This window comes from Sminthopsis crassicaudata, chromosome 3 (genome assembly GCF_048593235.1).
Source record: "Sminthopsis crassicaudata isolate SCR6 chromosome 3, ASM4859323v1, whole genome shotgun sequence".
In the NCBI taxonomy this organism is placed as follows: domain Eukaryota; kingdom Metazoa; phylum Chordata; class Mammalia; order Dasyuromorphia; family Dasyuridae; genus Sminthopsis; species Sminthopsis crassicaudata.
In genome coordinates this window covers 41847657-41867799 of record NC_133619.1, presented here as the reverse complement: position 1 = coordinate 41867799, position 20143 = coordinate 41847657, and the positions used below count along the sequence as shown (strand labels likewise).

Here is a 20143-nt window from a genome sequence, read left to right as displayed (position 1 = left end):
GGAGGGCTGAGAGGGAATAAAGAAAAATAAGTACTATGTAATTTGGTAATTTATGGAATTCGTAAAGTAACTTTTGATGCTAATTTAAGTAGGCTCAAGAAGATGACTAATTCATAATTGATTATTAAAAGGACCTACAGTTATGGCAGAACCTTTGAAGTTCATCTCAGGAATAGGTAACCAAGTATGGTGTCCCATGACAATATACATGGCAATGTATATTGCATGCGTCACTTTGAGATTGGATATTGAACTAGCCAGACCCATCAGATTAACTCAGTACAGTTTTTCTTACTTCCCAATTAAGTCATAGCTTACCTCTTTTAAGTTCCAATTTAAAATCTCATCTCTGAAAGAAATTCTTCCTCAGCTCCTCTTAATTCTAGTGCTTTCCCTCAATAATTATTTCCTATTTATATTATATCTATTTATTTATATATTGTCTTCCTATTAGAGTATAAGCTCCTTGAAGGCAGGTATTTTCTTTTGTATGTCCTGCATTTTGGCATATAATAGTTATTTAATAATTCTTTTAACCTTTCACTCTAATGTGCCTTTGTGGTTGTTCTATTTCCACACACCATTTGTTCAGATTACTCCACTACCCTTCTTAATCCTCTACAGTCTTTTTCCGTCTAAGTTCTCCTTTATATCTCTTGCTAGATGGCTAAACTCTATATAAAAATCTAATCACATCAATTCTTTGCTCAAAATCTCTTCAAGGGCTTCCCATTCATTGCCTTTGGAATTAATCAATTTGAACTCTTGCTAAAGAGTTCAAGCTAAGCCAAGGTATTGGCCTTTAGGCTGCTCCTCAATTTTCCAATCTTGTCTTTGGGGGAAAAAAAATTGAAAGCTTTTATTTATATACTGCCTGCATTTCTGAGATATTTCCTACTAGAAAGTCATGTTTTATAATTTTTTTAAAAAAAGAAGAAACCAAAACTAATCAACACTTTGTCTAAATCTGCTATTATATGCTTTCCACTCATAGATTTTCCCATCTGCACAGAAGGAAGTTTTCTCTTTTATCTCCTTCTGGGACAAGCCTAGTCATTACACTTATATACATTATACTTTTTTGTTGTTGTTCTTTGCATTTACACCTTTTTAGTCATAGTGTATACAGTTTTTCTGGTCCTACATCACTTTGTATCAATTCCTGGCTTCCCAGGCTTTTCTGCTCTCATCAGATTGTCATTTCTTTCTTTTTCTTTGCTGAGAAATTGGGGTTAAGTGACTTGCCCAGGGTCACACAGCCAGAAAGTGTTAAATGTCTGAGGTCAAGTTTGAACTCAGGTCCTCCTGACTTCAGGGCTGGTGTTCTATCCACTGGGCCACCTAGCTGCCCCCAGATCATCATTTCTTAAGTACAGCATCTTCATGCATTCCAATCTTATATTACTCCTTTTCACCCAATTCATGTTTTGGCGGAACTCATACAAATTTGAGAAGGAAATGGCAAACTACTCCAGTATCCCTAACTCAAACCAATCAACATTAAGTGCCCACAAAACTAGTCCTAGCCTTCAAGATACTTACAGTTTATTGGGGGGGGGAAATCTGGGGTGTATGTGGAGAAAACTTATAAATATAAGCTGAAAAAAAAGGGGGGAAGGGTCACTCGGAAGGCTTGGTGCAAAATTCAGATAGTCTCAAAGTAGAACTGCCAGGTAAGAAATGAGAGTACCCTCTTTAAGTAGAGGTTTTGTAGTTCCTGGCTCTTCCCTTTATTCAGGGCCCAGAGGATGGGGTAGAATCCCAAGTCCCTGATGGGATCTTGCCAGGATAAGGATTTCCCAATAATGAGCCTTCTGGGGTATGGCTGACAAGTCCCAAAGTAGTTCTGCTAGATGAGAAATAAGATGTCCTGAGCAGAGATCTCTTTAAATGGAGGTTTTCTTCCTCAGTGATTTCCTGATTCCATGGCAGTCCTGAGAGCTGTTTCCTCATATACAAGCTAAATGTTTTAAAACTAGGTGATTTTTAAGGTTCTATATAACTCTAGAATTCCCATCCCTCACTTCCAATGTCTACCTGTTGCCTTTTTCCTTGTCTTTTAAGGTCCCTGAAAATTTTCTTAAGCACAGGTCTAATCATATCAACTGCATCTCAAGAATCGTAAGAGGCTCCCAAGTCCCTCTAACTTAAAATTCAAGCTTCTCAGCTTGGTCTTTTCAAAACCTGACTACAAACTACTTTTCCATTCTTGGGTTAATGACTTAGAACTGGAAAGAATTTTTAATCTACCTCCTTAAATATGAAAATAAAAGCCAGGAGAAATTTCATAAATGCCTGAGGTTATAAAGGTAATAAATGGCAGGACTCATACTTAGATGTTTTATGTCCTTGGGGAGCAGGAGGGGGAATGGGATGGCCATCCTGCATAGAAGTTAATGGAACACCCCAGATTGTATATAATTAATTCCCTTTCCTTTAGCTGAAGAATAGAAGGTCAGGGGTCTTCACTACTACCCTCTAGACTCATAAATCACTCCTATGAAACTTATTAAGAGACATTTGGGGGCAGAAGACAATAGGGCTGAGAGATGGATCCAAACAATAGTCTGGCCCTGAGGTATAGTAACTGGAACAAAGTGTCCTGCATTGTCACATTTTATACGCATTTATTAGGCACCAGCTATGTGCCAGGCATTGTGCTATGGGGAGAAGAATCAGAGGAGATATTTAGGATTTGTTTTCTGAGGATATAACTCCTATAAAAGGACTGTTTGCGAGGCCTGGTCAGAAGACAATAGTAACTATTTTCGGATCATCCAAGGAACGGGGACTCAAATGGCTTTGTGATCTCATTCATTTGGAAGTTCCCTCTGACAATGCAGATCACAACCTATCCATGACTGCCCATCCTGTGCTGCTTTCATCTAGGCTCTTTCCTACGTTTGCCTATAAAACAAAGGAAAGGATCCTAGGATTAAATGTCTTTCCCCATCCAGGCAGTGGAAAAATATTAAGGAATTTTGCTCTCTTTGCTAATCCACAGAGTGGGCTAGTACAGGGAAGGGCAGCTACTGGAAGCTCTCTCCCTAGAGAATTAGAGGGGCATGCTTCAGGAGAATTAGGGTTCAGGCTGACCAGCCCTCAGAAAACCGAGGTCCTATTCAGCACCATTGAAAGGCCTTCAATCACCCACATTCATGATGGTCTCTTCCTGCAGCAGACCTGCTTCCCACTCCTCCCTTCTGAGGGTGGTAAGAGGCAAACCACTTGACCTGGTTTTTCCTGAAGAGGAGGCTCCATCTCTGGTCTGCACCCCAATCCTGGAAAGCCCTCCTTTTTGCCTCCAACTAGAAAGCCCTAGCTCCTCCTAAAATTTTTTTTGGTGATTCACCACTACCACCATACTCCCAAATGTCTCAGTGTTCCCTCCTCTGCACCACAGTTCCCAAGTTTGTAAGATAATAGATTTAAAGAAAAAAAGACACCTGAAAAGCCAACTACTCATATAAGAGGAATAAATTAAGTCCTAGAGAGAAGGACTTTCCCCAGGGCACATGATAGTAAATGGTAGGCTCCAGGACACAAATATAGGTTCCTTTCCATTGAACCAAACTGCCACAAACTACATTTTGTTTATACTGATCTATATTCTTATCTTCTCCCACGAGAATGTAGGTTGGTTTTTGTCTTTGTTCTGGAAGAAGACCATGACATTAGGGAGGAGATGCCATGACATACAAGTGAATTGGATTCACTTTCCCCTGCAGAGCCCTCTGGGTCCAGTGGCTAGGCACTCTTGAGGGCAAGTATTGAGGCTTCTTTTAAGTCTCCACCCTCAGTGCTTTGTGATATGCCAGTTCAAATAGTAGGTACTAATGCTTGTTGACTTGAATTTCATTTCATTCATTGTCATGTTAAAGTCAGCCTGTAGAGGAGGTGTGTTTGTGGAGTATTTTTTTTGCCTTTCGTTGTTTCACTACTTCTTAGCACAGTACCTTGCAAGTTGAAGGCACTTAATAAATGCTCTCTGACTTTCTGCTACTCCACATATTCCTCTTGCAAGGGAGCTCTTATGGACCCCCAAATGCTCTCATTTTCCTCTGCCTCTAAGAATTCCAGTCTCTGTTCATAGAAGAGGAGAATGTAAGCTCCTTTAAGACAGGGTTTTCTTTTTTGTCCTTTGTATCACTATTGGCCGCCCCCTACACACAGAGTCTTACATATTCAGACCTTTTAAAATGCTTATTAAAATAGAATTTAAAATGTTGGAGGGGCTGTGGGAAAACTGGGACACTGATGCATTGTTGGTGGAGTTGTGAAAGAATCCAGCCATTCTGGAGAGCAATTTGGAACTATGCCCAAAAAGTTATCAAACTGTACATACCCTTTGATCCAGCAGTGCTACTACTGGGCTTATATCCCAAAGAAATACTAAAGAGCGGAAAGGGACTTGTATGTGCCAAAATGTTTGTGGCAGCTCTTTTTGTTGTAGCTAGAAACTGGAAGATGAATGGATGTCCATCAGTTGGAGAATGGTTGGGTAAATTGTGGTATATGAAGGTTATGGAATATTATTGCTCTGTAAGAAATGACCAGCAGGAGGAATACAGAGAGGCCTGGAGAGACTTAAATCAACTGATGCTGAGTGAAATGAGCAGAACCAGAAGATCACTGTACACTTCAACAACAACACTGTATGAGGATGTATTCTGATGGAAGTGGAAATCTTCAACATAAAGAAGATCCAAATCACTTGCAGTTGATCAATGATGGACAGAAATAACTACACCCAGAGAAGAAACACTGGGAAGCAAATGTAAATTGTTAGCACTACTGTCTATCTACCCAGGTTATTTATACCTTCGGAAGCTAATAATTAATGTGCAACAAGAAAATGGTATTTACACACATATATTGTACCTAACTTATATTGTAACACAAGTAAAATGTATGGGATTACCTGCCATCGGGGGGAGGGAGCAGAGGGAGGGAGGGGAAAATTTGGAAAAATGAATACAAGGGACAATGTAAAAAAAAAAAAATCACTCATGCATATATACTGTTAATTATTATAAAATTAATTTTAAAAAATGTTATCTAATTGAATCATCCCAGTTCTAAATTCCTTTTCTTCTCTCTGACCTTAAATAGCATTTTGTAGGCCTTTTTTGCAGTTTTATTATATTCTGGCATTGAGAAGTTTTGAAGATTAATAGATTTACAAAACCTTTTAAGGTTTTCAAAAGGCTATCAAAGAAGATAATTGTAAGCAATTCTGAGCATGTAATAAGTACTATTAATACGGTTGTGGTAATTGCTGTTGCTTCATTTGATTTGAAGTATCAGAGAGCTAGGTGGCAGAGAGGATTGGGCCAAGAGTCAAGACTAGCTAAATTCAAATATGGCGTTATCCATTTACTGGCTGTGTGACTTTGGGCAAGTCACTTTGAGGAAGTCCCTGATCACTAGGTGGGGCTGGCAGAGAAAGCCCAAAGTGCTGATAAGATTGTTCCCTTAGGCAAGCAGAGAAGGGCCCCGATAGGGATCTGCTCAATCTTACAGTCCCTCTCCCGCAGGTCGTCTTGGGAATGCAACCTTACAGTATCCAATCAGAAAGCCAAATGATGTCAATTTCTCCTATAAATCCATCCACCGCCTATGCAAGCTTTACTGCATCCTTTTGGGTTAGCCTGCCCAAGCATTCTGCTTCTTGGGGTTTTTTTCTCCTTCCTCTCCTCCCCCATGCTCATAGTGTTTTTCTCCTTGTCATAGCTAGCCAACTTTTAGGGTGCTAAACTTCTCTATGGATTTGGCCAGCCAGTAGTATTCTGACTTCATGGCATATTCCCATTCTCCAGGTTGTGAGTTCAGTCAATCAGTAAGCAATTATTAAGCATCTACAGATTAACCGCTGGTCCTTCCAGATGGCTAAGCTTCAAGCTGCTGTTTTCTCTGAGTCTCCTACACGTTCTAGGTTATCTGGTGACTGTGAATGAGTGATGCTGGTGTCTGTGCCTCTGCCCTCTATACCTTTACAAATATCTGGTGACTGTGAATTGTCGCTGTGCTCTGCGCCCATCCTCTCTGGTTGCTCCCTGTCCCCTCCACCTTAATGCTGCCATTTGACTATGCAGGGGCAACGCTGGGGCTGTGTCCCCTTCTCCCTCGCTGCTCTGGGCTGCGCCCGCCCCCTCGAGCCGCTCTGGGCTGCGCCCGTCCCCTCAGATTTTTCTGGGGCTGCGCCCGCCCCCTCGAGCCGCTCTGGGCTGCGCCCGCTCCCTCGGGCCGCTCTGGGCTACGCCGCCCCCTCGGGCCGCTCTGGGGCTAGGCCCGCCCCCTCGGGCCGCTCTGGGGCTGCGCCCGCCCCCTCGGGCCGATCTGGGGCTGAGCCCGCCGCTCTGGGCTGCGCCCGCTCCCTCGGGCCGTTCAGGGTTGAGCCCGCCCCCTCGGGTCGCTCTCCGAGGACTATGTTATCTGGTGACTATAGGCGGATGACGCCGATCGCTGCACATGACTCAGAAGCTCGGAGCTGGAAGGTGACCTCATAGGTCACACAGTGCAGACAAATGCACGATTGGACCAGACGGTCTCTGGGGTCCGTCGAGACTCCCGGCAGCCCTGGTGTTCGCGGCCTTGGGCTCCTCTCGGCTCCAGAAACCCCGGGATCCAAACCCCGTCCGACAGCGCGGTCTCCGGCGCTGGAATAGCGCAGAAGGGCGTCTTTCCGCACGCTTCGTCCGGAGAAGCTCGGCAAGCGCACACGAAAGGCCAGAGCCCCATACGGGCTTACGCATGTGCATACTCATCATCTTCCCGAAGGCGCCCGAGGGTCGCGCTCTAGGGAACCGGACGCAGAAGCGCAGCGCAGCCCCGAGAGACGGAGGCAGAGGCCGTTCCCCGCCCCCTTCACCCCTCGCCTCCCCGCTCCGCCTCCTCCCCGGCAGCACGCCGACCCCGCCCACTTCTGGTCTCCGGCGAGGTCCACGCGAAGTCCTCTCCCAGCGCCGGAGGAAGCCGGCCGGGAGAGAGGGCGGGGCAGTGACGTCACGACGCCGGCGCGTCACGGGGCAGCGGCGGCGGCGGTCGAAGTAGCAGCAGCGGCAGCGGTGGTGTCAGCAGCGGCGGCGGCGGCAGCAGCGGCGGCGGCAGTAGCAGTAGCAGCAGCAAGAGCGGCGGCATCTTCCTTCTCCTCCTCCTCTATCCTCCTCTTCCTTCTCCTTCGGCCGCTTCCTTCCTCACAGTCGGCAGCGGCGACGGGCCCGGCGGCGATAGAGGCGCCGCTGCTCGTCCTCCCAGCATCCCTGGCGCGGACGCTCCAGCCCCATCTTGGTCGAGGGGAGGGAGCAGCAGCCGCAGCAGTTTGAATTTCAGTTCCGGCGGAGCTCCGCGCCGCGCCGCGCCGCCCAACCCGCAGAGTCCGGAGCCCCGAGCGGCCACCGCCGCCGCCGCCGCCAGCGCAGCCGCCGCCCGGGCCCGCGCCCGCGCCCCGGAGCGGCTCAGCGAGGCGAGGCCCGGCCGCCCCGAACGCCAGCCAGGCGGGGCCTCGGCCCGGCCAGCCCGCCGCCCGCCCCGGCTGCAGGCCTGCGGGCCGGCATGGCCCTGCGGGGCTCCAGCTAGAGCCGTTCGCGGCCTCCCGACCGCCGAGTCCGGCGCCGCCCAGCCCTCCGCCCTCGCCCCGGGGCCCGCGGAGCGGCCCGGACCCTCAGCGGCGGCACCCGGGAGGCGGGCGGAGCGAGCAGCCCCGGGCGCGCTCGATCCGCTCCGGGGGACAGCGCCGTCCGGGAGGGGATGTGTCCGGCCCCCGGCTCGGCCCGACTGTGCCCCTGACCGCCCCTCCCCCCGGATCCCCGCCCGCGCCGGTCTCGGCAGTCGGAGCCCCGACCATGTCCAAGATGCCGGCCAAGAAGAAGAGCTGCTTCCAGATCACCAGTGTCACCACGGCGCAGGTGGCGAGCAGTATCACGGAGGACACGGAGAGCCTGGACGACCCGGACGAGTCCCACACCGAAGACGTGTCGTCCGAAATCTTCGACGTCTCTCGAACCACCGACTACGGCCCGGAGGAGGTGTGTGAGCGCAGCTCGTCCGAGGAGACCCTCAACAACGTGGGCGATGCCGAGACCCCCGGCACCGTTTCGCCCAACCTTCTCCTGGACGGGCAGTTGGCCGCTGCGGCTGCGGCCGGGGGGGGGCCCGCCAGCGGGGGCGCGGCTGTTAATCCCCGGAACGCGGCCGGCCCCCCACCGGGCGCCCCCCACGCGTCCGCGTCGGCCGCTGGGCTGGTGAGTGGCGCCGGGGCACAGACCCCCGCCACCTGCAGTTCGCGCTTTCGGGTCATCAAGCTGGACCACGGCTCGGGCGAGCCGTACCGCCGCGGCCGCTGGACGTGCATGGAGTATTACGACCGAGACTCGGACGGCGGCGTGCTCGCCAGGACCGGAGACTGCATCCGGCACAGTGCCTCCGCCTTCGAGCCCGGCGCCGAGCGGGACAGCGGCCTGGGCGCCACGAGCGGCTCGGTGGTGGTCTCGGCCGCGCCGACCACGCAGAGCTCGGACCCCGGCGGGGACGGCTCGGCGGCGCTGCCGGCCGACAAGGGCCACCCTCCGCCCGCGCCCCCAGCGCAGCATTTGGCTTCCCCGAGCCCGGCCCCGCTCTACCCCGCGGCCGCCAACGGCAAGGGCTCGCAGCAGGTGCAGCCCCCCGCGGCGGCCGGGACCCCGCCGCAGCCCTTCGCCGCCTACGGCCAGCCCGCCGGGCCCCCGCAGCCGGGCCAGCCCGACTACGGGCCGCACGTGGCGGCCCTGCAGCCCCCGGCCTCCGGCAGCGGCCCCGAAGCGGCCGCGCCGCCCCCCAAGGCCGGAACCCCGCTCGCCGCTTCGGTCCCCCTGACCCAGCCCCAGGTGAGCGGAGGCGGCCGCGGTGCCGCCGGGCCCCCGGCACAGGGCCCGTCCAGCGGGCCGGCCAGCCTGGCCCAGGCCCTCCCGGGCGCGTTTCAGACTCAGCCCCCGCCCCTGGCCGGACCGGCCGACGAGACCCGAAGGAAATCGGAACCCCTACCTCAACCGCCGCTCTCTCTCCTCGCCGAAAGCAAGCCTCCGGTGAAGGCGCCGCTCCCGGACGCCCTGGCCGGCACCCCGATGAACAGCCTGGCCAGCACGGTCTTCGGGATCTCCATTCCGATGGATGGCGACGAGGACAGGTATGCCGGCCTTCCTCCCTCTCCCCGTGGGTGCCGCGGGGGCGGGGAGCAGCCCCTTCTTCCCCCGGAGTCTGGGAATGAGCCTTGGCCATCGCCCGGCTCCGGGGGAAGAGCAGGAGCCTCTGTGTCCGTTGTAAGGCTTAGTGTCACTAGGACGGGAGCGGTGGTGGGAGGCAGGGAGAGTCTCTGCTGCTGCCGGGCTCCGAAGAACTTCTAGAACTCAGTCCCTAGATTCTGGAAGCAAAACAAGCTTCCCCTGATCTTTTCAATGACATTTTTTATTCTTAAAATAGAAAGATGCTCAAAAGAGGCTTCCCCCTCTTTCCTCCTTTTCTGCTGTGGGGAAAAGGTATGACCTGGGCATTGGAGGATTTAGGCTTTTTGTTGTTTTGTTCTTAAAGCTGTGTCTGATTCTGAGTTTGGAGGAACATAAATGCTAAATTGTAAAGGTGGTTACCTCCCCTTGCCCTTTTTGAGGGAAGCTTTAAAAAGAGGTTCACTGAAAATTAATACTCTCCCATTAATTGTTTAATAGCTGCCGTTTGGTTGAATATTAAACATTTTTAGTAGGTTTAGAGGGAATTCAGCATGAAAATTGGATATACTATCTATATAAATTACTTTTTAAAAATTGGATTATAGTTACAAACTACAAAAATAAGCTGTTCATTCTCCTAGAAAATTGCAGGTAATTTAGAGGCTCAGAAAAAGACATTAAAGTACCCATTGATTTAAGAGGTTAATTTAAATGTTGTCAGACACTTGAATCATTTCCAAAGGATTTCTCTAGGATATTGTGGTGTGTAGAGGAACACGAAATTGAGCTTTATAATTTTTTAAGCTTTCTTTCCCTGTGTTTCCTCTTAGCCCCTTCCCATCCTTCTTTCCACTTCCCTCGATCCAGTTGTCTTCAACTTCCTCTGCTAACAGCACAGTTTCATTAAGTATGAAGAGTTTTCCATTTATTTCTAAGGTCACCTTTATATTCCAAATATTTTGAAAATGACTTGCAATAGCTGTGCAAAATGTCTCAATTTCATTGTTAGGGACTGTTATTATCTGCCCCCAACTTAGCTGTGTTATTTAGTATTTTTATCTGTAAAGTTTGAATACAAAGTGGAGGGACTGATTAATTAAGCCCCAAGAACATCAGTAACCTTTTTGTAATCACAAGGGTAAGGAAATGCAGGTTTGGGCACTCAATTTCCTGGTAACAATTCGTGGTACTGTGTAACAGGCAGCATTCCTTTGGGGTTGCCACCAACCAGTCACCTTTTTGTGAGAGATGCTTGATCATTTTGGCACCTGTTTGCTTCTGCTCAAAAGGAGACAGGTGGATTAAAAAAAATTTTTGTACACAACTGAAAAAAGAAGTTGTCATTTTGCTCTCTTCTATGCCCCCTTTGATTTAGCAGGCTATATGATACTCTAGAATTTAGTTTTCTGAATGAGTCAATAAGCAAAGAAAGACACAGGAGTAAGATAACTCTTGATGTCATTCTTTAATGAGGACAGTCTTTTTCTCACTTATTCTTCCCTTTATCTTCTTAAAACATTTTTTTTTAATCAGACATTTTTTAAAATTCATAAGCAGATAAATTGAATACTTATAAAACTTTGAAGTATTGCAAAAATAAACTCCTTAGGTATTTCTGGATTGTACTTCATGGTTGGCCAAGGTACTGTATTAGTGTCACTATCATTTAAACCAATAGAAATGTCTTCAAATACATATATGTACACAGGAAGACCCAGTAATTTTGATACATAGGTATAGTTGGCCATTTGTTCTTTTTTTTCCACTAAAGATTTTCACTTAGTATTCCTTGAAACAATTATGAATTATGTGCATTCCAAATTTCAGTCCTGAGTTTCAAATTCAATGTAGTGGTATAAAAAAACTTAGTAAAATTGTAATCTAACACATTTGATTATTTTATCTTTGTACCAACATATTTACCCTGGTGAAGGAATAAATCCATTAAGTAGGTTCAGTACTGACTCCCTCCCTCAAAGTAGAAGGGAATGGGGGGGGGGGTTTAAAATAAAAAGGAGAGTTTACAAGTTTTAATTTCTGGCAAAAAGTTTTTGAGAAAAATGAGGTTTCCTTATGGGGAATTTATAATTTTTAAATTGCAGGGAATATAATTTGTAACTTATACATCAAAAATGGGATAAGTGTAGGGAAAGAAGCCTTGTAAATAATTTCAGTGGAAAGGTATAGCATCTTAATTTTTTTTCTTGTGGCTTCTATAACATTTAAGCTATTAAAATCTTGAAGATGTATGGGGAACATTTAATAATAGTAAGGATTTTAAGAGAGGAAGAAATAGGTAAAGTGATTTTGAGGGGTGATAGCTTTACCTAAAACAAATTTCATATGAAGTCCCTACTACAAAATATTTTCATTAAACACATTTTACTATCATTTCTTAATGTTGTGGGGTACTCTTGGTGTGGAAACTCCCTCCCCTGTTTGATAGCTCCCCTCCTGTTTACATAGTGTTGCTTATGGGCACTGAGATTAGATGATTACCAGTGGTCACATAGCTTAAAAGGGTCGTCCTGAGTCCAAGGCCTGACCTTTTTTATTCACTAATATCATACTACTCAGAGGAACTTGAATGACTAAACTTTTGACACCCAATAGGTACAAGATAATAAAATGATTGTTTATCAGTATATCTAGAAGGTCTTTTTATAGTTTATCAAATTTAACATCTTTTACTAAGTAGATTTTGTAAAGTAGATTCAGTATGTATACTGCAAAAGAGGTGGTTCTGGCAGTTTTAGTAAAACATGCCACAATTATGATCTTGTCTAAAATTTAAGGAGTCTTTTGGTTAAAAAAAATCTAGCTTTGGAAATGTAGAATGCTATATAATGGTGGCTTGAAAATAATCTAAGAATTCACGAACAGTGTTGGGTGGATGTTGCTAGCAAACTTTGCTTAAACTTCTGAAAGACTCCTTTTTCTTTATTATTATATTTTTTCTTTATTTTATTTTATTTTATTTTATTTTTTTTTTGCAAAAGGGGTTGAGGGAGGTACAAAATCTTAAATTGACCCATTGGAAACGAAGCACAGTACAGATCTTTTTCCAGAGATAGCTGACCAATGTGAACTCTTGAAGCTACATTCCAGGAACTCTAATGAATGGCTGCAATTGTGAACTGTCAACTGCAGCAGTAAGACTGTTGAAAACCTGATTGTAAGGATCCCTTTATGGCACATATCCCTGAGTTCTGTTAAATGATTTTATTTATTGAGTGCTAATAACTACTGGCCAGGTATTATGAATTCTAAAACTGAGGATTTGGATCCTGGCACATATCAGAAATGAATTGTGCTTAGAGATGTTACTATTTTAATTAGGTCTCCATTGTTTAGTGACTTATTTTATTCCTTTTATTAAAACATAAAAGCAAAAAGATTCAGCAAAAGTTTGCTATAGAATTGAGATTGTCTAGTTATTTTTTGCTTTGAAGTCTGTAAGAATTTCTAAAGCTGAAGTGAACAGAAATCTTAGTGGATACTAATTTGTAAGAAGAGAAACAGCATGTTTAAATCTCTTGGTATTATGGAAGCATTGCTCTTATATAGTTTATTTGTATTAACACATATAACTATGACCCTGAATTATAACTGATTATTATCAAGCACTAAAGATATCTTTACCTTGTTTCTTCTGAGACTACAAGTTACTGCTCCTAAATAATTAGCCAAATGTCAGTATGAATAGAATTTCTGATAGGTTTAGCGGCCTCCCCTCTTAAAAAAAAAAAAGTTCATTCTGCCATTGGTGTCAGTAGATGAAATCAATGATCATAGCTTTTCTAGGGAGCCATGAGTGGTACCTCTCCTGTGATTAATAAAACTTTCTAGAATTAAGGTTCAAATAGTACAAGAAAGCTGAAGCAATGGATTATGCTTCCTTTGCTTAATAGAACCTAAATTCTATAGAACTTGGGTCCTAAATGGGTAGAACACTAAGAAAAAGTTAAAATCTAAAGTATGTGTGCATCTGTTTATACAAATGGAATATGCATCTGTAACTCCAAGATCTTTGTAAAGGAGTTTGTTGAATAGTTCTTGTAGCACATCATTTGCATGTTTTATCCTGAGATTACAGGTGTTGCTAGTTCTTTCTGGATTTTTGGGTAATCATAGTACTAAATAAGAAGGGACTTAATTAGTCTGGAACTTGTTCCTTTGGAATGAAGCCTACCCTAATTTATGTCAGTTTTCAGTCACAAAGGGCTACAGATAGAAATTGCTGTTAAAATGAATGAGATTCATAGATTGAATGGTTGATGAATCTTGACTTTTATTTTCCTAAAAGTGAGGCAGAAGAAAAGATATTGAATTAAAGAAGTATGTTTTGTAGTCACAAAAAAAAGATGGTTTTGTATTTGTCATGCAATACAGTGACCTTGTAGCTTTGGTCATATTTGGTTTAGTCATAGACTTTCCACTGATACTGGTTACTGCTTGCATTTATTTGGCCAAGTGGATCTATTTATGAGCTTCTAAATGGAATAATTTTGGCTCCATCCTTTTGTTGCTCCTTTTTTGATGATTGTTCTTCCACTAGGAAGAATGAATTTTTTTTTTTTTTACTTTGAAAAAATTATATGAATAATTAGGGGTTTTGTCTAGCTTCTTAGAAGCTTGAATAGTTGATACTGTTTTCAAGATTGAGGGGAACTGGAGGAGATCTGCCTAGCAAAACTGTACAATTTACCTTTCACATTTTTAGTATTGTATAATTCAGACAAGGCCAGCCTGAAACAATTCAAATCAAAGTTGCCTCCTTAATAAGACTAAGAAGTCCAGTGAGTTGCACATATTAACTTATTATTCCTTGAATTCACTAATTTCATATCTCAAGCCTAGTCTAAGGCAAAAGTTATCATTTGCCCCTATCCAATGAATTCCTTTTTAAGCAACTTTTGCTAAAACTTTTATGATGTGTTTTATTGTGCATACACACTTCAGATTTGTAATGATTCTTCAGGTCATTAAAGACACATTGTCCACATCAGGACAGTTGCTTACCAAGATCATTTTCTTCGAAGCTTCAAGTTAGGTGGCTGAGTTCCTAAGTTGTGCCCAACTGCTATCCTCAGGTTAAAATCCTGTCCCTCTCCTGTGGTTGGTCCTACTTTTAAAAGCTTCTCAAAGAGCATGCCTGAAATTTTTAACTTGGCATTTACTGCCAGAGACCACTTTAGTGTGTCTCCTTTTTTGTGAAGATATACTCTTGGGCTCTTCCTGTTCTTCTGGAAATTACAATTTACAACTACTTGGTAGATTAAGTATTGCAGTAATTATTTCTCTGCAATAGCTTTAAGTAGTAATTACATTTTTGTTTGGATGTAGAATTGTGAGAGCTTCCCAACCACTCTTGAGAAGTTAGGTACAAAGGTAGGTGCATCAGTAAAGTACCATTCATCTTACAGATGAGCTTACTGAGGCCTAGAGAAGGCATGTGATCTGCCCTTGGAAACAACACAGCTAGAAAATGACAGAAGCAGAATGTACAACCTCATGCTTCCTCCTGATTTCAAGTCCAACGAAAAGTACTGTTTTTAATAATTCCTGTTTCCTAAACAAATCTCATACCTCAATGAGATTATAAAACCAGTAGCCTTAAACAAGATTAAGGTTAAAAAAAATTGCAAATGTCTAATCAGATGTTTTATTAACAAATGATAAAATCTTAATTCATCAATCAATAAGGCTATTTTAGTTATCTTATTTTAGGAAAAAAATTAATAGCACAAGTTTATCAATCTTAAGTAAATAAAACTATTATAGAAAAGTCCTTGGGGGAACTATTTTCTTTATACATGGGAAAGATTATTTGTAATTTGTCTTTTTAAGACAAGTATGTATTTTTAAATATTCCCTCAAGTCTAGTTTATATGTCTAATGAAGAAAGGAATTTCCTAAGCAAAGGTTAATAAGCTAAACAACTTCCTGGATTGGGAGTGTTAATCAACTTACCAAAACATCTATAAAAGGTCCAACTTCCTTTTGAAATAATTAGTAAATTGGCTCTCTTAAAATTTGAAGTTTAGGAGTTGTTTTTTTTTTTTTTTTTTAAACATTTTAATAGCGATTCCTTTGTAATCTTAATATATTTTATTCATTTGGAAGCATTTTGAGAAATGATCTATCTCCAGATCATTATATGAAAAGAGTTGATAACTAATAAAAGACTAACAACCTTTGTTTTAAAAAGCATGTTGTAGAAGGTTATTTTGGTACTTTTAGCTCCTTTTGATGTCAGGGTGATTTTTCAATATCTTTTTCAATTCACCCACTAATTATGGAGTACTTATTTTGTGTCAGTGCTTAGCAGCATACAAAAATGTGCCATGCTTCCTGCCCACATAGAGCTTATTTTTGTTCAAACAAGACAAGATAAAGCTAAAGCCAAAATGTTTTTAGAGTTATTATCTGGAGCCATAAAATGGAGAATGATTGAGTTTAGTGAGGCTTTGTGGAAAACTTGATTGTTTTCCTTTTGACTTGTCATTAGACCATTTCATGATACTGTTGAAATGAAAACTGGTTTATAAATATTCTAGGCTACACTTACTGGAGATGCATTGTAGACACTTGGCAAGCTCTTGGAAACAAAGAGTTTTTCATCTGTAAGTACATTACAATGCTTCTCAGAGTTTTAAAATCTTACATAGTATCTTCTAATAAAGAACTGTCAAGTTCTTTATCCAATAATAATTTAATTGATAATCTCATCTTGAACAGGAAGAGATAAGGACGCACCAAGTAGCTTTTCTTTTGTAGACCCACACAGATTGTTGATATTGATTAAATAAATAAATAGAATTCCTTGCTCTGTACTAATCCGTAAAATAGTAATGGGGTGGGCCAGCAGAAAATGAGTTACTCTTTGTTAAACAAAAAAATTTGCTACAGGCACTCTTTAGACTTGAGTCTTACTTAAAGTATCAAAAATTTTGCTCATAATGTATTACTTCAGAGAAGTACAGTTACACAGAAATGATGCATTTTATTCTAAGTGAATTCAGGAATGACAAAATTTGTTGGTATTTTTAGCCACTATATATATATAGTCTTTAAATTGGACTTGGACCTAGGAGTTTTTTATGGTGGGTTCTTTTTTTGTTTACTCATTTTTCCAGTCTCCTTCCTGATTTTGGACTTTAGGGTAATATTGGACCCTTCTTACTTGGGGTTTGGGGAGAAAGGCCAGGATGTCTGGCCTGCGCTCCCGTCTTTTGTGTCCTGCTATTTTTCATAGCTCAGTCTGGACCTCTTTTTTCGGTCCTTAAAAGATGTGCTGATGTAGGGAGAGGTATGTCCACTGCCCTACTGACCCTATTTGGGTCTCTTAACTATGTGTGCTTAAATTTCCATAGACTTGATAGTCTGTTAGTGTTAGCCCTTGGGAGTTTTCTGCTGTATCCCTCAAATTAAAAAATAGAAATGAACTTAATTGGTGGGTTAAATCTTGCTTGCTTTTACCACCCCAAGTGAGTTGCTTTGGGGAAATGGAAGAAAAAGTGAAGTCACCAACTTCTTTTAGGTATAAGGACCAGCCCTTTTGGAAGAGGGCAATTTAAGAAATTATCAGGTGCATGTTGGCAGTAGTATTTGCCTCAGGTGTTCAGAAATGCATTTATTTTTCTAATTTGTAATCCAGGGAGGAACTTTGTAAAGTAGTAAAGAGACAGACATAAGCTTTTGGGTGATGAAATTGTGTGAATAGTTTCTTACCAATGCCTTTATTTGATTCACATTTTCTCACTTTAAGCTTTCAGAGTGTTGTTTTGTGGTTTTTTTTTTTGTTTGTTTGTTTTTTTGTTTTGTTTTGTTTTTTAATGCAGTTGAGGTTTTCTTTTCTCCCTATATCACAGCTACTTTTACAACAAAGATTCTTTTGCTAAAGAAAAAGGTGATGTTATCTGGGCTTTGAGTCACTTCCTGCTGTGCCACTTTTGGGGGCTTGGAAATGACATGAATCCAGTAATTGGCATGAATGCAGAGAGTAGTAAACTGGTACAGATGAATGTTTTACAGACTGATCTTCAAAAATAATCTCCAAATGGTCTTTAAGAAAATAACTATTTTTGATTAAGTGCCAATACATGTAGATAATAAAAATAAACAATACTTTGGTTTTTTGAAGAGTCTTTTTTTAACTGCATATTTAATAGCCTTTATTGACACTTTGAAGAAAGTTGAACAGAAGCTTTCGATGGTAAGGCTGATATAGGTTGTTGCAAAACTGGTTTCAAACCCTCCTTTAGGAGAGGAAGGGAATTTAAACAAAGCTATACCAAATCCAGAATTCCTTCAGATTGTTTGTTTTCTTAACAGATCACCTGTTAGTATCTTTATTAGGCTGTTTATGGCCTTGAAATGCTTGTTGGTAATGCCATTTTCTTCCATTTTAATTTTTTAAACTTTGCCACTCTGAAGCAAAATAGTCTTTGATGTTCAGACCTTTTTCAGCATTTATAAATAACTTTCATTTCCCCTTTCTCCTTGTAATTCTTGTTTAGCTAGGCTTCAGAGATAACTCCTTTAATCTCTTTATATAAATCAAATTTTGAGACAATTGTTTCTATTTTTATCTCTATAAGGAATGTAAGCCCTTCAATTTAGGTGTTATTCTATTGAAGGTTCAAAAAAGAAGTATCACATAGGTTTCTCCATGTGTCACAGTTGTGATGCTTTTTTTCCTGTTTTTTTCCTATGAAATCTGCCATACCACATAGAAGTTTTCACACCCACATAGCTAGTAGAATCATGGCTTGGTTTTCTTCATTATGACTATAATATTTCCCCACACTAAATGTGCTTGTGTTCTGAAGTCTTGTCTGTATAGTAACAGTTAATATGTTTATTCAACTTCTTAAAGTACAGTTTTAATTGAGAACCTCTTTACTTTTTCAAATATTTCAAATATTGAACTGTATGGAAATCCATATAAATATGATTTCATTTCTCAAGTTAAATACTTTTTATTATGTTAAAATTTTTCTAAGAGAAAATACAGTTTTGGGGACTTTTTCCCCCCAGTTGAAGAATTGAAAGAGTCCACTTAATGTGTGAAGTTGTAGGGATATTAGAAATAAAACAAAATTTCCTATCCTCAAGGAGTTCACATCCTGTTTTTCAGGCACATTCTTTAGCCACTCCATTTTTGTAAAATTTGGCTTTGAGATTTAAGAAGTTCTGGGTTGAGTTTAGTGTTTTTATATATAGTTGGGTTTTTTTAAACTATCATTATAGACCTCTTCCAAAGAATCTTTTAAAAGGTCAAAAACTGATGCTTCTATTGAAAAGTCTAGGAACAACACATTCCTTAAAACCAAATAAGAGGCTTCCTTCCTAGCAATGATTTTTAGAAGTTCTGTTAGAAAATTCATTTAAGAAGACTAAAGTAGGTTTTTAATACTATGAGTAACTGCTAATGTTACATCTTGGCAAATCACTGATTCTTTCAGGTCTTTTGTCTCAATCAGGGTTAAGTGGCTTCTTTTCCCTGGGGTGCTATTAACGGTAGTAGAAGAAATCACCTCTTTTCATGGTACAGGTATGGCAGGGAGATTATTCTGTACTCTGGGCTGCTACCAAACTTCAAGTCTAGCTCTAAGGATTGATAATGCCTCAGTGCTAGTGGTAACTATCAGCAAAGACTCAATCTTTTCAGTCAGCTAGCTTAATAAAAAAGGTCAATGTTTTTTATAAAATAACTTAAATTAAATAAAATTACAAGAGGCCATAGGGAACTCCTTAGGACTAAACTTGAGGTGGAATCAGAACTTCATGTTCTGAGTGTGTTTCTACTTGCCAGTGTCCCTCATAATTCTTTAAGTTGCAGAGCAAGCTTTAACTAATTTACTATGATAAGGAAGTTTCCTCATCAACAGTGCTCTATATCAATGGAGAAAAAAACCCCAAACTTCAACACACCATGACTTCATAATTAGTGTTTTGTATCTAAACCAAATTTTAATCAAAATCTATGCTGGGGGTCAATAGGTTTATTGAAATGTCAACTTTTCATTTATTTCCCATGTGAGGGAAAGATGTCAGTATTTCTCAAAGTGGGCATTAGTTAGTATAGAAAATACTTTGGGGATAGTCTTATGAGATGCTATCTTGGGCTTCTTTAAAGGGGTACAACACTTAAAGCTATAAGGTGGACCCCACTCATGAATCTATGAAATTAAAACAAAAAAGGATACTTCAGATTTCCGTCCATGCCCACATTGTGCATTTGTACACTTTCTATATAAAAGAATCATTTTGATCTGCATGTCAGGTTGTTACTGAATCTGATGCTATACTAAACACAAAGAATCTGCTATTTATCTTCTTTATATAGATGAAATGAATGTTTATAAACATTTGTAACAAATGGAAAGGGTAAGTGATGAAAAATTGTCTTAGGGATTGGTTTTGGTGCCCGAAGAAGTGTCTTAATTGTAATCCTTTTATGTACCATATCAGTGTTCATTGTAATATTATTATTTAGGATACGAGGTGTTATTAATCAAATTTAGCATGGTTCTCAGGGGCACCCTTTTGGATAGGGAGAGGTTGGGAGTGTGTGTGTGTGTGTGTGTGTGTGTGTGTGTGTGTGTGTGTGTGTGTGTGTATGGGCACGCACACACGTGTGTTTCCTAATGGTGGACCATTCTCAGACCAGATTTCAGTGTATTTAAGATGATTCTTGGGATTCAGTGTCAGTGACCTAAGGTAGAGAGGGGGAAGAAAGACAACTGTGCTAAGTGAATACTAAACAGTCCTGAGAGCGCTTTTTTCAGGGACCCAGGTACTTGGATAGATTCTGAAAAAAGGAATTTTATCATCACCAGCTTGCACATTAACAATCAAGATATACTTTTAACAAAAGAAACTAAAGCAGTTATTTTTAAATATGTCAGATATTATGTTTAGCATGCATATTTAGA

The 20143-nt window shown here is 42.1% G+C and overlaps 1 protein-coding gene across 2 annotated transcripts in view; it reads left to right on the top strand.

Annotated features, from left to right (window-relative positions):
* Window positions 1-7700: 7700 nt before the first annotated feature.
* Window positions 7701-20143, top strand: part of TSC22D2 (TSC22 domain family member 2) — a 47501-nt gene continuing 35058 nt past the window's right edge. For both annotated transcript variants that reach the window (XM_074298345.1, XM_074298343.1), the window contains exon 1: window positions 7701-9163. In XM_074298345.1, coding sequence (XP_074154446.1) covers window positions 7845-9163 — 1319 coding nt within the window. In that variant the 5' untranslated portion in view covers window positions 7701-7844. The remainder of the gene's footprint in view (window positions 9164-20143) is intronic.